This window comes from Electrophorus electricus, chromosome 2 (genome assembly GCF_013358815.1).
Source record: "Electrophorus electricus isolate fEleEle1 chromosome 2, fEleEle1.pri, whole genome shotgun sequence".
In the NCBI taxonomy this organism is placed as follows: domain Eukaryota; kingdom Metazoa; phylum Chordata; class Actinopteri; order Gymnotiformes; family Gymnotidae; genus Electrophorus; species Electrophorus electricus.
The window spans coordinates 23,470,174-23,484,914 of record NC_049536.1 but is presented as its reverse complement, the minus strand read 5'-3'; the positions used below and the strand labels follow the sequence as shown (position 1 = coordinate 23,484,914).

The 14,741-nt window shown below is 35.7% G+C and overlaps 1 protein-coding gene across 1 annotated transcript; it reads left to right on the top strand.

The window, feature by feature from the left end:
• Positions 1-1,808: 1,808 nt before the first annotated feature.
• LOC113592127 (Golgi-associated plant pathogenesis-related protein 1-like) lies at positions 1,809-3,853 on the top strand. Its single transcript, XM_035523635.1, has 7 exons — positions 1,809-1,861; positions 1,982-1,992; positions 2,175-2,362; positions 2,622-2,646; positions 3,134-3,211; positions 3,370-3,519; positions 3,663-3,853. The coding sequence occupies exons 3-7, from the start codon at positions 2,312-2,314 to the stop codon at positions 3,668-3,670; spliced, it is 312 nt and encodes a 103-aa protein (XP_035379528.1). The 5' UTR covers positions 1,809-1,861; positions 1,982-1,992; positions 2,175-2,311; the 3' UTR covers positions 3,671-3,853.
• The last annotated feature ends 10,888 nt before the right edge of the window (positions 3,854-14,741 follow it).

Genomic DNA, 14,741 nt, shown 5'->3' with positions numbered 1-14,741 from the left:
GGTTCCTTCTCTGTACAGGATGTACGCTTTGGACTTACAACTTCATCTGCTACTCTGTTCTTGACCTACTACACTTCACTATAACTCTTGTTTTGGAGTTGGCTCAACAAATGATGCCAGGTCTTATTGGAAATCAGGGTCGGCATCCACGGCACTCCTGAGTGTTGTTCCTTACAGTGAGGTACGCGTTCTGCTTCTGGCACTATCTTCCGAACATCATCGATGAGCATGAGCATTATCTCGAGATAAAACATTCTGCACCCTGGAATGTGCTTCTCTGGAAAACCACCAGCATTCTGCTCTCTGGAATGTGCATCTGTAAATTCTTGAAGCATGAGCAAGGCCTTGTTTACTCCTTCATTTACAAGGAGGCACCAAATATGTTTGAAACCTGAAGCAGAGTTATGGAACGCTCTTGTCCAGCCAGCCATGCAATCAGCCTTCATCTAATGGAGGGCTCTGTTTACGATGTAACAAGTTCAGCTTCGTGGGAATTTTACTTTTGTTCCTTCTGTGTAAATGTGAATGTGTGGGTCATGTTACTCCAGATACCATTAATGAAAACTTTAAAGTTAAAAAACAACTCTGTTAAGCCAATGCCAGTATACAAGTATAGACTCCATACCACACAGCACTAGTACAGTCAGATCCTGGAAATGTACGCCAGGCCACTCTGACTTTGTGGTAGCTGATCAACATTTTCTGGCACTGCATATTGCAGTTCTCTCTGTAAGTTCCTAATTTCCTTCACAGCGTACATGCTTTGTGCGGAACCTTTTATACATTACATCACCATGTGTACTCAGAAGTGGTGCATGGACATCTGCATTTTGCAGTGAATGAAAGGACGAAAAATGGCAGGACATGAGAAAGATGTGGAAGAGTGGGCCTTGCACTGGGAGCTTATCTGCTGAGGTTAAACAGAAAGATGGAGGAAAAGATGTCTGAGCACTCAGCTATTGTACCCTTCAAAATTCTCACAAACGGACAACATCAAGGCTGGAAATGAGAAAGACACTGGTGCAGGGCTTTCGCTGGACACTTGTTAGTTAGAATTAGCAGAAAGATTCAGAAAAAAGAACACTGTGGGCTTGCGTATGTGGTTTATGAGGGTGTAGAACTCAACACAGTAGTATTAGCTGCCATAAGACTCAAATTATGCACTTGTTTTTATTCCATTTTAAAGTGTGTTATGACACTGATTGGTGTGTATAAGCTTTCCATGTTTTCTTATTAAAAAACTGAAGGACACCAAATATCTCTTTTGGTTGATCAATTACATTTGGGGTTCTTGGGCAAGCAACATATTAGAATTTTTTCATTATTTCAGCAAAATAGACAAAAAGAGTGCTGAGAGTTTTTGGTCACTTTTATTATATTTGCACGTGTGACTACAATTAACGGAAGTTTGGGAATTTGATCTTTAAAATGTTAAACAGAAATTAAATGTAATGTTAGGAACTAATACCACTTAACAACACAAGGTATGGAACATTACACAATGGGAAGAGAGGATGGAATTCTCAGAATACTTGGTCGACCAACAACACAGCTAATGGCACATTGTTCTCTGTTTCCTGGTGAATTACGTCAAAGGAGTCAGAATCTTTATCTCTTACATTGGCATACTTGTGTCTTATCTTTTGTAAGGAAAGAATAGTTGACTAGAGGAACCAGTTTTAAGATATGTTCTACTCAGGAGGCTGGAGAATATCAGGCTCCACCTTTAAGCTCATAGGAAGAAAGTTGGCAAATATATATATATATATAAACACACTGTGCTGTAATGTCAAGCCAACAGAAGGTGTGTTAAAAGAAAAGACTGCAGGGGTCCAGAGTCAAGGCTACGAGAAGAGACGAGGTAAGGTGCTATACGGCTTGTAATAATCAACTGAATGTATTAATGAAGAGCAAAAAAAACAAACAAAAAAAACTAATCCGTTTACCAATAAATAATCTGTTTATACCTCACTTTTTGCAGCATAACATCAGGTAAGTGAACTGTGATATTGATTTGCCTCATTCTTCGACTTTATTCTTATATTATCTATGAAGAATAATGGATGTTATGGGGGGGTCAAGTTGCATTCTTGTTAAACAGAGTGTTCCCTTTTTTATACTGGCATGAATCTTGAGATTTATTTTGTTACTCAAGCTTATTTCTCTCCAAACAGATGAGGCCTTTAAGAATAAATTCCTTGCCAGCCATAACGAGTACAGGAAAAAACATGGAGCTCCGGCTTTGACCCTGAATCAGGAGCTGTGTGTCTCAGCTGTGTGTCTAAAGCCTTGCAGCACAGTAACACTAACAATGGAGAAAACCTTTTCTACGCCCGGAGCTCCACTCCGAAGAAATGCACAGGTAGGTCTAGATTTTAAAGCACTACATTACATGCTGAACAACAAACATCACTAAGGAAGTGTGTGAAATAATGTTTAATCTTTCATTGACAATGTTTTATAATTTTCATGCTTTTGACCACATGCTGAAAATATCATTGTTAAGACACTGGAACAAGCCAGCCAATCCTTCCTCGCAAACATTACTGTATGTTTAGATCAGAAAGCTCTCTTCTGTACAACTATGATTTTTCTCTACATCTTTTGCTTTTTTAATGCAGAGTGAACGGGAGGGGGACGCAAAGGGTGAGCAGAGCGAGATTTCTTAAGGGCAAATCCCACATCATGGTCATAGTCACAGTCCAGAATCAATTTACCAACACAAAGAAATCCAGTATACATGATGAATCAGAAAGTAAAACACAAAAACAACAAACAAGCAAACTAAAATAAAGAACAGAAAACAGACTAGTCCAAAGAACAGGCTGTGCAAAACAAATAGAGCTAGGACAACAGCGACCAGATGGAGGAACATAGGAATAAATCCATGTGCTAATGAGGGCTAAACAAGACACAGGTGAAACTCATGAGGGGTGGAGAAAACCAAATTAGAGAACTGAACCAAAACAGGAGAGTAAAGCAAAACAAAGACATGAGACAGTGTAACCATGGAGACAGGACACTAGGAGGGGCCAATCCTGACATTTTTCAACAATACATTACTGACCATTCAGTATCATGAGCAAACAGCATTTTCTCATGCTTTAAAATTTCTTTTTAATACATGCAATAGGAAATGAACCTGTGGATAAGTGGTACATTGAGATTAAAGGCTATGACTTCAGTAAACCTGGATTTCAGCCCAAAGCAGGTGCGGATTTTACAACTCACTATAGGAATGACTACACTGCACAAGTGAAAGAAAATTTAATTTAATTTAACATGATGTTATTTGTCCTCCTTCTGTAAAAAATATCTTAGTTTTTTCAGGTTTTTAAAAACCTTTTGCTATGCACAAAACATTTGCAGGACACTTCACCCAGATTTTATGGAAATCAAGTCAAGAAGTCAGGGTTGGCATAGCCACTGATGGAAACACTGTCTTTGTGGTTGGTCAGTACAAGCCGCCTAGCAATATAACTAATGCAGGATACTACGAAGACAATGTATTGCCTGCAGGTAACCAAAAGAAACGGCCTGATTTTTTTTTTTGTTATTGTCGTACACATTTGTAATTTTAGTGTTCATTGCTTCGATGTGGTATGTAACAGTTAAATTAACCAAATTTCTAATATTCTAATATGTTTTTCTTTATTCTGCAGACAAATAAAGAGCCTGATCAGCCATAACTACACCTACCAAGTTATGGATTTACAATATACTACAATTTACAGAAAAAATTTGAATTTATCCTACTGCAGTATGATTAATTATAATAATAATTCAACAGCTGTATCTGGTAACTCCCAATGTTACAATTGCTTATGCCATTACTATTCAAACTATTACATGTGCCTGGTAAATCACTTTGTGAATAAATCTGAATTTTACATTTTTATTTTATTATGACATTTTTCCAAGATGTCTACTTAGGTTTCCATGGCTTTCCATACCAAAAACAGTCATTAATTTTTACAGGAACACACCTGAGAATGGCTGGAACGCACCTGAGGGGGCAGGGCTAAACTGCTGTAGGCTGAATAGACAAAGATATGTAAATGAGTTATCGTTACATCTAAGAAATAGTTATCTGCATCTTAGATTCCATAAGGACTGCAGGATGAGGGAAATTATTTTCCATGATAAGGGCCATTCAAAAAATCATGTTGATCCAACAATGAAGGGACAGAATGACAGTGATTGAAATGTGGAGGTAAAATGTCTCTGAGTCAAAATGCCCAAATAAGGACTCTGATCATCCATAAAAAGAAAAGTTAATAATAATATAAACAATAAAAAATTTTAGAAAAAAATGTCAATAAATCTGTTATTATATAACAAGTCTAATAAGATAAATCCTACAATAAATCCAAATGTATATTTCCAAATCCATTTATAAATAATAACAAATACTTTTTTAAAATCATAAATAAGTCATTGAAGGGTTTATTGATATTATTATTGATATTTATTGTTATTTACTGAACACAATATTGATGGATTTATTGAATATGCATTTATTAAAGGATCCACTGAAACCTATAATAAAAACGTATCATTCCTATAGAAGTATATATGAATAGATTTAATGACAGAGGTATATTTTTTTGTCACTCTTTGTCCTTTTTACAGCAATTTTTTTGGCAACTATGACATGTCAGTTTTATAAGTTCCCTCCATGTTAGAATCTCCTCCAGTATTTTTATCTACAATTTGCATATCATGTTAGTTGTTTGATTATACCTAATAGGATGCTATAGTGATTAACATCTAGATTGATTCCACTGACAGCTATAAGTGTGAAGCACTCTGGGCACACAAGCACTTTTCATCAGTTACCTGACTGGTGTAAACACAGGCCACAACACAGCAATCTTGTACATGATTTGACCACTCTAAGAATTTTGTCAAATAAACTTAATTTACAATAGAAGGAAAACTTTCTTTGACAGGTAGCTCTTTTTTGACAGAGACACAGTTCTGAACTGAAGTCATGTTGTGTTATACGGTAATGATAAACTGCTCAAGCACTTAATGTACTTAATGTAATGACAAGTTACCAAGATTCATAGCATCACTCTGTTTATTATTTAATTTAAACTGACAGCATTTTTGGAATGTTTTATAACTATAATGTACTCAACGCTTGGTACTGAGAAGAACATACTACCTTTCTTGATAAGGTACTAATGCAGAGATGTAATCCCCTGTTGTGACTTCCCGTTCACGGTGTGCTGTCTAAAGAGCTCCTCAAGTGGGTCCCCGTAGGGCTCACTGTCCTCTTAGCTGAAGGTGTTATATGCAGGCATCATTCCTTTTGTCATGACACTCATGGCATATGCAGAGAGAGAGAGCGATGGTACACAAACAGGGATGTACTGACACACTTTCTTCAGGTACATCACTCAACAAAGCTAAAAACATGACTTCACTTGTAGGACAATAGTAGTGTTCATGTGTCATTCTAAAAATGTTAATGAGTAATGCATTAGATGTGTATATGTGCACAGTTCTTTACCTGATCTGGAGACCACTGAGGATCTGTGTGTAGATGTACAAAAAGCGCTCTGCATTTTTTTTGCAGCATGGTGCATGTGATGGCAGTCTGCAATTATGTCCAGAGCGCATATATATATATATATATATATATATATATATATATATATATAAACATAGTATATAATATATTAAAAAAACATTAAAAATCTTATCTTACTGGTCATTTTCAAACATTTTCAGTGTTGTAATCAGTAAGTGTTAATCAGTATGGTGATTATAGTTTTGACTAATAAGCAGCTGTTGTGTCTTGTTCTATGCACCAGATTTCGTTTCGTTTCGTTTCGTTTCGTTTCTTTTATATATATATATATATAACGCACTCTTGAGCACCGGTAAGGTGATAAATAAGGTGTAGCTCTACTTCTGTCCCAGCTCAAAGCCTTTCCAAAGCCAAGTCACCTTATTCACTAGCAAGACTGATTTAAGGTGTGTAAAAGGCTGTGCATGGAGGGGGTGGGATTGAAGGGAAACGATGGAGTCTGATTAGCAAAAATTTCTAAATAAAAAAAATTGTAAAAATTAGCAAGAATTTCAAAATGGATTATCTTTAAGCTTTGAACAACCTCAAGTAGACGTATGTGGTTTCTGCCATCATATGACATACTGTTATGCATAAAAAGTGACAAAAACTAACAGCTAATATTAGCACTATAATCCCAAACATTTATTTTTGTGATGTATTTTGACTCTTCAGTATTACTGTAACTGCAGAGAGGAAAATAATTTTCAGATATGTTGTTTTTTTTTCCTGCTATGATATAGCCAGGATTTGCCAGTAAATGCCAATAAACATTTATGTATTGTCAGTATTGGAATGCAGTCGGTGGACTTGGGCAACAGTGTAAAAGAAGTGCAGTTGTGAACTTTTGGACTTTGCAATCTGAGTGTCTGAAGTGCAGCGCTGGTGTTAAAAATGGCTGGCTTCACTGGTCCCAGTGACAAGTGTGTTGAACAGTGGAGTATGGCTGACAGTGATGTCCTTGTACACAGGGAGAGGAGCAGTAGAACACAAGCAATGCAATCACTAAAAAGATTTCCCATGACATTTAACATGACAATAATATAACAGGACATGACAACAGGACATGACAATAATATAACAGGACATGACAACAGGACATGACAATAATATAACAGGACATGACAACAGGATATGACAATAATATAACAGGACATGACAACAGGACATGACAATAATGTAACAGGACATGGCAACAGGACATGACAATAATATAACAGGACCTGACAACAGGACATGACAATAATATAACAGGACATGACAACAGGACATGACAATAATATAACAGGAAATGGCAACAGGACATGACAATAATATAACAGGACATGACAACAGCTGCAAATAAAAGATTTGAGTATCTAGACATATAGCACTGAAACATAAGACTGTTGACTTTCCTCAGTGTTATGAGACCTAAAACCTTCAGCCTGCTGCACAGCCTGATGGAACAATGTATGCAGATGGTGATATTGTCTCCCATTATTTTCACCATAAATGCTGGCAATAGTCCGGTTACACAGAAGGAATCAGGAGGAAGGAGATATTGTGATATTTCATGGCAGTTTTAAGAAGCTGTCAGAGCATTCTGAATTTGGTGATGTTTTAAGGGACACCGTCAGGAACAGATAAGTGTCTCAGAAGTGGAGCATTACAAAAGCAGCTGCTCAGTGAAAGCAACTTTGCACAGTGGAAAGAAACAGAAACCTACACAGGTAAACATGGCCAATCCCGGTAGCTGTGCAGTTAAAGCGTCAGTTCATAAAGCTGCCATTCACTGCTTTGTTATGGGCTATTTCACAGTATTTCCGGATTGTCCATAGTGAGAAAAGACAAATCTTGACAATTTCTAAAGATGGAAATTCCAAAAATGCGAACAATTGCCAAAGATGCCTCAAGCCTCTGAGTTGTTTTGAACAGACGCTCCAGTGTGTTTAGTTAAATTTGATATTCTTAATTCTCCCTATATCATTTAGATGAGGTTTATCATCATATCTCTTAATAACATAACATATAAATATGTAGCAAAGCTTCTTTCTAAATGACAGGCATTAGTGTTTATCAAAACATCAGTCAACATGTTGTGTTGTAACTCTCTAAAACCCTTGGTTAATTGATGTGATACTCTAAATTATGTTTCAAATCTCTCTTTTAATATCATTCATTCATTGAAAATAGTGGAAGCTCAGTTTAATCTATCCCATTGTGATGAAACACGTTTATTATAACAGCAGATGGTTTAGCACTTTTGTTTTGTTCTGTCTATAGGCTGGGAACAGTATTCTGTGTTTTGGGCAGCACTGTGATGAAATTGCACAATGCATGCTTATTATGACAGGGTTAAGGTACACCCACATGAGATTATATAGATTACACTGGGGGTGTGGGGTGGAAGCCAGAAAAGCATTTGAAGGAAAACAGAGACTAGAAACCACAAATTTAAAAAAACAAAATCATAACACTTCATAGAATTTCTATTTCTTAATGTATTTGGAAGCACTTGCTATGTTTCTTTGCTTTGGTCATTGAACATAAAATGTCTCAGGCAACAAACTTTGCCTTAGCCCTGTATGTGTTATGTAACATAATGATGATGGCTTTCTTAGGCCACCCCAAATATTTTTGTCTGTCTTTCAGCAGACCAATTAAGTGCCATGTGACACAATAAAAGTCAGGGTTGGCCACTAATATTTATATAACATTTTCAGAGGACCTCACTTGACTTTAGTCAAATCACCAGGCAGTTCGTAATATATCCCAGAATCCTCCATTAATCCTCCAGAATTGGTTTATGAGTTACAGAGCAATGGTGGAATAAAAATTATCTGCTCAAATATATGTATAATCTATCATTTATGATTCATATTAATATTTATTTTATATATGCATTTTTAGTGCACAAAAGGATGGAACAGATGGATCATAAAAAGATCAAGATTAGGTATTTATTAATATAGCTCATATGAATAAATATAAACATATAAAACATCAACATGCATATAAAAGCTGGATTATTGTAATAGGTTGTAATTATGTATAATTTTGCATTATACTTTGCATGTCCAGGTGATTAGTATTACTTATATTGATCCGTAATTGAACAAACACCCTACAAACGTTTGAAAGTCCACATTCCTGCTCTACTCTCTATGAACCCGTCTGAAGTCATGCCAGTACAGGATTCTTGAATGGTGCCTCGCTCTGGTTCCGCCTTTCTGGACCTACCTGGCATTTCTTGTTTTGCTCCTTATTCTGGGTCTGGGTGATTGCTGTCATCCTTCATCCTGGACCTGCTCTACCTCACATAACATCCACTATTGTCAATGGTATTTGCTTGTAAATTAGCAAACCATCTGGACTCCACATATTATTATAATTTAGTATAACTGGACCATCATATTATATGGAGTGACTACATGTCTCTCTCTGTTATGATTTATTTGTTTATGAACAAATACCCACTGCTACCCAGTGTCACCCAGGGAGGAGACGGTCTGGGTGAGTCTTGGACTCCCAAGATTCTTGGCATATTCTGCCAAGGGAGTTTTTTCTGTCCGCTTTCGCCTCAGGCTTGCATTTTATAAGGGTTTATACCTACATTCATTTATGTTTACATTGAAGGTTTACTTTTGAAAAAAAAAAAATCTTAATCCTTAAAAAAATGTTTGTATCTAATTTATCTATTTTCTAGAATTCTATCTGTGAATTTGAAAGGAACATATTTATCTCACCTCCTCCTCCAGCTTTATACCAAAGAAACATGCTCACAGACTGTTCATAATCTCATGGGAAGAAAGGTTCACAGTGAATGGCCCTTGTTAAACTCACCAGATGTCATGAAGCTTTATTACGCTGTGGCCCTCCATATTGTTTATATTAGCTACCACACAGGTCATCTGCCATGGCCTTTATGAGACTGGGGTCAATGAACCAGGGAAGCAGAATAACTATAAATACATTTAGTTCTGTCTGAACACAATAATATACAACTGCCAGAAAAATGAAAAATTTGTGTTAAGTGGTTCTTCATTAGAAACCACATGTATATTGCATATTGCATTTTGCATAGGAAAAAACTGTTTTAAGAAAAGTAAAGCTGGACCATTGCCTACTGTGTTGTTGATTGCATCATTAAGTCTATCTTAGCTGTTTGTCTGAAGATATGTTCTACTTGCACAACCACTAATTCTTGGGATCACAAATGTCTGACCATTTTACATGGTCTGTCATTGAAGTGTGTTTTCCATCAGCTGACTACCAACACAAAGGACATTTCAACACACCAACCTACTTAAGACACAGCAGAAAGCACTGACATGCATGAAATATGAGGTTCTTTGTTTAATCTGAGGTAGGACCAGATTCATCTTTGACTGTGAACCTGAAGACACACTCCCATGTGAGTAAGAAAATAACAATATGGGACTCCAATAAGAACCACATGCCTTCACAGTTGGTCTAAGTTTTACTACTACCACCACAGACTGGCTCATAAAGTGACTGGTTTGACAATTAAAACACCCAGTCACCACCAATTGCATATTCCATTCATCAGCATTTCTGTGACAGTGTGACAGTTACTCCTACCATATACTCACAACAAGTATACCAGACTAGGAATCCTATTTAATCTAAGACATATTGCCTGCTAATTTGTATAGATGTTTGCAGGTTCTATAAAGGTCTGTTGTAAATATTTCAGTACTGCTTTTAAGGGTTCCTGGAATGTTCGCTTATACTTATACATTGCTAGTTACAAAATGTACATATAATTTGGTTAGTACAAGGATGATACTACTTTGGTCCTTAGATGATATGTCAGTGACATTTTCAACAAGAATTATGAATTGTTGATATTCTGAATTGCTGTCTCTGGTGAAAACTATGGAGGTAGTCCTGCTAAGGCTATCTACCTCGTGTGGTAAATTTCTCCTCAGGCACCAGCAGACCGTTAGTGTTTTGCTCTGTTGTTGTCAACCAAAAATCACAAACCTCAGTGACGCACAAAGAGTTAATGCCCAGGATTAATGCCAAATCCTGGAGAAACAAACCTTTGTAATGTCATGACAATGAGCTACAAATGCCAATGAGCTTCAATTCATAATACAAGCGTATTTCACATGTCAGGAAAAGGACATAAGAGCAAACTAATAATGAAATGATGGAGAATATTCTATTTACAAATGGTGAATGCTGACCTTTTTACAAATAGGGTACTGAAAACTTGCCAATTGTACATATTAGTGTAATTATTAGGAAAATGTATTTTGTTGTAGTCAGCACAAGTAAACTTTAAAAATGTGGAAAACGGGGAAAAATGAAAATGGCAAAAGCATGCATCGACCATGTTCAGATTTGAAGCAGAGCAAAGAAACTCAAGAACTTGGAAGACCAATATTAATTTAACACCAGCCCCATCAGTACTAATAGAACATTTTTAATTGCTTGGTTGTTTTTTTTCCTCTCAAAAATAACTTCTTTTTGAGAAGTTCTTGTGAGTCTCAAAAAACTGTAATGAGATCTGATTCCTACATAACCTCCATATAGGATTTCTGGCAGGTAGCCAATATGTAGCATTAGTGATTTAAATAATAATAATAATTATTATGCCTATTTGAACATGGCTAAAAGATACTATTTGAAATTATTTTCCTTAATTGTACTTTTATTGAGTTTTATTAATATATGTGTAATATATCATTTGTGTAAAAATATATAATACAAAATATTAAGAATTAACACTACTTAATAGCAGAAGTTGTGAGATATGTCATACTAGCAAGAGAGGAGTATATTCTCAGACAACGCTAAATAAGTAGTCTGAATCTAATTGTCAATATAACACAACAAAGAAAAAACTATATTCTTTTATACTTTCAGTCATATGAAATGGATGATTTTCTCTATGTCTCAATTAAAACAGACATCATTATATCTTATGAAAGAAGATCTGTTGATGACCTTGAACTGGAGGGACCAGTTTTAAGATCCAATCTAAACCAGGACCATCAAAGTCTCCACCTTTAAAAGCCTATGAGGAGAGGTGGAAACATATATGGTATATATATATATATATATATATATATGCCGTGCTGATCCTTAAAGCCAGCAGTAGTAGGCAAGCCTAAGACCGGAGAGACGGTAAGTTGCCATACTATCAATAATATTGATCTTCTTTCAGTGTCATATGTAACTGAATGCATTAATGAAGAGAAAAAATTGATCAATGTTATTTGTTTATATCTCTTTTTTTTGCAGCATCACTGAACTGACAGTCATGGCAGGTTAATATACTGTCATAGTAATTTTTGCTAAGTCAATTGTGCTCTTTATTTTTTATAGTTAACATTCAAGACTTTCTGAAACATTTGTTATTCAAGACTGATGGCATTTATTTCTCTCCAAACAGATGAGGCCTTTAAGAATAAATTCCTTGCCATCCATAATGAGTACAGGAAGAAACATGGAGCTCCAGCTTTGACCTTGAATCAGGAGCTGTGTGTCTCAGCCCAGGCTTGGGCTGATCACTTACTGTCTACTAAAGCCTTGCAGCACAGTAACACTGACAATGGAGAAAATCTCTTCTACGCCTGGAGCTCCACTCCAAAGAAATGCACAGGTAGGTCTAGACTTTAAAGCACTACATTACATGCAGCGTAATGAACATCACCAATAGAAGTGTACATATTAATTGCTTGATTGTATATTGACCTCTTAGTAAATAAACATTAAAGGAATTCTCCATCTTTAAACCTAAATAAATGTATTCAGCATTCATGGTAGTTTAAAATGGTTCTAGTTAATAAATGACCTCCCATAGACTTCCATAGGGCATAATTCCAGGATTGCACAAATTATAAAGAAATAACATGCAGAAACACATCAGCAACTTCAACATTTAAACAAGTTCAGTAAAATAATACCTATATAATATAAAATGTATCCAAACCCTTTTCTTCATCAGGTCTCAACGTAAATTGCTGTGTTGGTCGTATATTAGAGATTCTAAACGTATTTTACATTCTTGGAATTATGCTTTGTAAGTCTATGGGAGGAGTTTTGTGCTGTGCACTCTGTACTTCTTAAACCAAACCCACTGGAACATTCCTTTAATAGAAGTACATTATGAAAAAGGTTTTCCTCAAGAACTTCAGTGGATGGTAATTATAGTATTGACAGGCTGGGACACACATGCCTGGGATAGTTATGACAGGGTGTGTTGGGGCTTTGGACCACAAGTTGAAGGATATACTGTGAGAGCTGTAACAAACCAGCAAAACCTTCCTCACAAACATCATTGCATTTTTTACTTCAGTTATAAGTCAATAACCTCTTCTGCATGACTGCTTCTGAACAACCTTTCATTTTGCTGCATTTTCTTTCTTTTTTTTGGGGGGGGGGGGGTTCTCACATTAGGAAACGAGCCTGTGGATAAGTGGTACAGTGAGATTAAAGACTACAACTTCAGCAAACCAGGATTTCAGCCAAACACAGGTAGAATTGATTTTAGTAATCGTCACTGAATAGATTATGCTATTCAACCTAAAGGAGTTTATGTTTCATTATCCCTTCTTCACAAACAATATCTCAGTTTAAAGATGATAATTCAGTGAAAGTGCAGAATGTATTAAAGACATCTTAATGTGCAGAAAACTAACACAATATAATTTGCAGGACACTTCACCCAGGTTGTATGGAAATCAAGTCAAGAAGTCGGGGTTGGCTTAGCCACTGATGAAAACACTGTCTTTGTAGTTGGTCAGTATAAGCCACCTGGAAATGTTTCCAATCCAGGATACTTTAAGGACAATGTTTTGCTTGCAGGTAACCAAATTAACTCATAATTATTTTGGTATTGTAAAACTATACATTAAAAAGGCAGGTAATATTTATAGATTTTTGCCATGCTAATTATGGTTCTGTGTAGTATATAATCTACTAAGAACGATTTTTTTTTCTTGCAGGCAAGTAACAATTCGTCTGATCAACCATAACTATACCCACACACCCACACTTATACATAACATACTTCACATAAAGATTTAAAATGTAGCCATCTGTAATAGGATAAATTCTATGACTTTGAAATCTTTAAAAGTAATATGATATGTAGTTTTTACATAACCAATGTATAGTTTTTGCATGACTTTGCATTCATCAGATTACATTTTTAAATTTAAAATAAAAAACACCTTTTTGTCCATGATTGTGCAAAGTTGTACATTTGCTGCCTTGAAGACATCATCAGTTCACATGTAATAAAAGATACATGTAAATGAATGTAACATAACTTTAACATGCATGTATTCAGTTAGAAAAGCTGTCACTAGAGCATTGTAAAAACCTGCTTAATCAACTGAACATAAACTCAAACAACTGAGCATAAATAAATTCCTAAACTGATTATGAACACTGATTATGAATTATGTAAATCATGTGAATTGGACTAATTCCACTAGTTGTGCTGGACTTATGCCTCTTTGTATCAACCCCTTAAAATGTATTAACTATCCCTAATGGTAATTTAGTAAGGAAGCTTTTAAAGTGTGTACTTACCAACCATACTACTTTCATAAGCTACCTGGCAGAACTTGGCAGTAAAGAAACAGAAGATACATACATATAAGTGGCCAGTTGTGCCCGTGTAGGCTAAGCAAGGGAAACTCAGACTCTGCCACTGTGGAAATCTCACCCAAATCAGGACCATCGGTAAGCAACAAGAACACTGGGTGTTCAATAGAAGTTTAATTTATTGTAAATAGAAAGAGACTAAAATATGACGATTACTGTTAGTTTCAGTCTACTCAAAAAACACAGAAAAAGAGTAAAAAAAGAAAACTTTATACAAATTGAATTCAATATGGTTAAAACTATAAACATGAAATATTTATATAAGAACATTTGGAAAGAAAGCTCATGACTGCATTGATACTAAATGGCAAGTTAATTGTGTTCACTACACTGATCCTAGGTGATAATGTAATGGTATAATGGTTCTCCACTCTGGTGTCTCAGTTACCATAGCACCCAGATTTTTTGTTTTGTTGCATGTCTCTACCATCACTATGTGAAATCATTCCATAGACTGTATATAGACTATATAGTGGACTGGATGACAGAGATTGAAAAGTGAGGCCATTAGCTATATGCCTGATGACATCTAGTG

What these genes read in the sequence shown, in the direction of transcription:
- LOC113592127 (XM_035523635.1), top strand. Translation starts at nt 2,312, where the DNA reads ATGGAGAAAACCTTTTCTACGCCCGGAGCTCCACTCCGAAGAAATGCA. An exon ending in ACGGGAGGGGGACGCAAAGG is followed by an intron (nt 2,647 to 3,133) that starts GTGAGCAGAGCG and finishes TACATGCAATAG; the next exon opens with GAAATGAACCTGTGGATAAG. An exon ending in TGGATTTCAGCCCAAAGCAG is followed by an intron (nt 3,212 to 3,369) that starts GTGCGGATTTTA and finishes AAACATTTGCAG; the next exon opens with GACACTTCACCCAGATTTTA.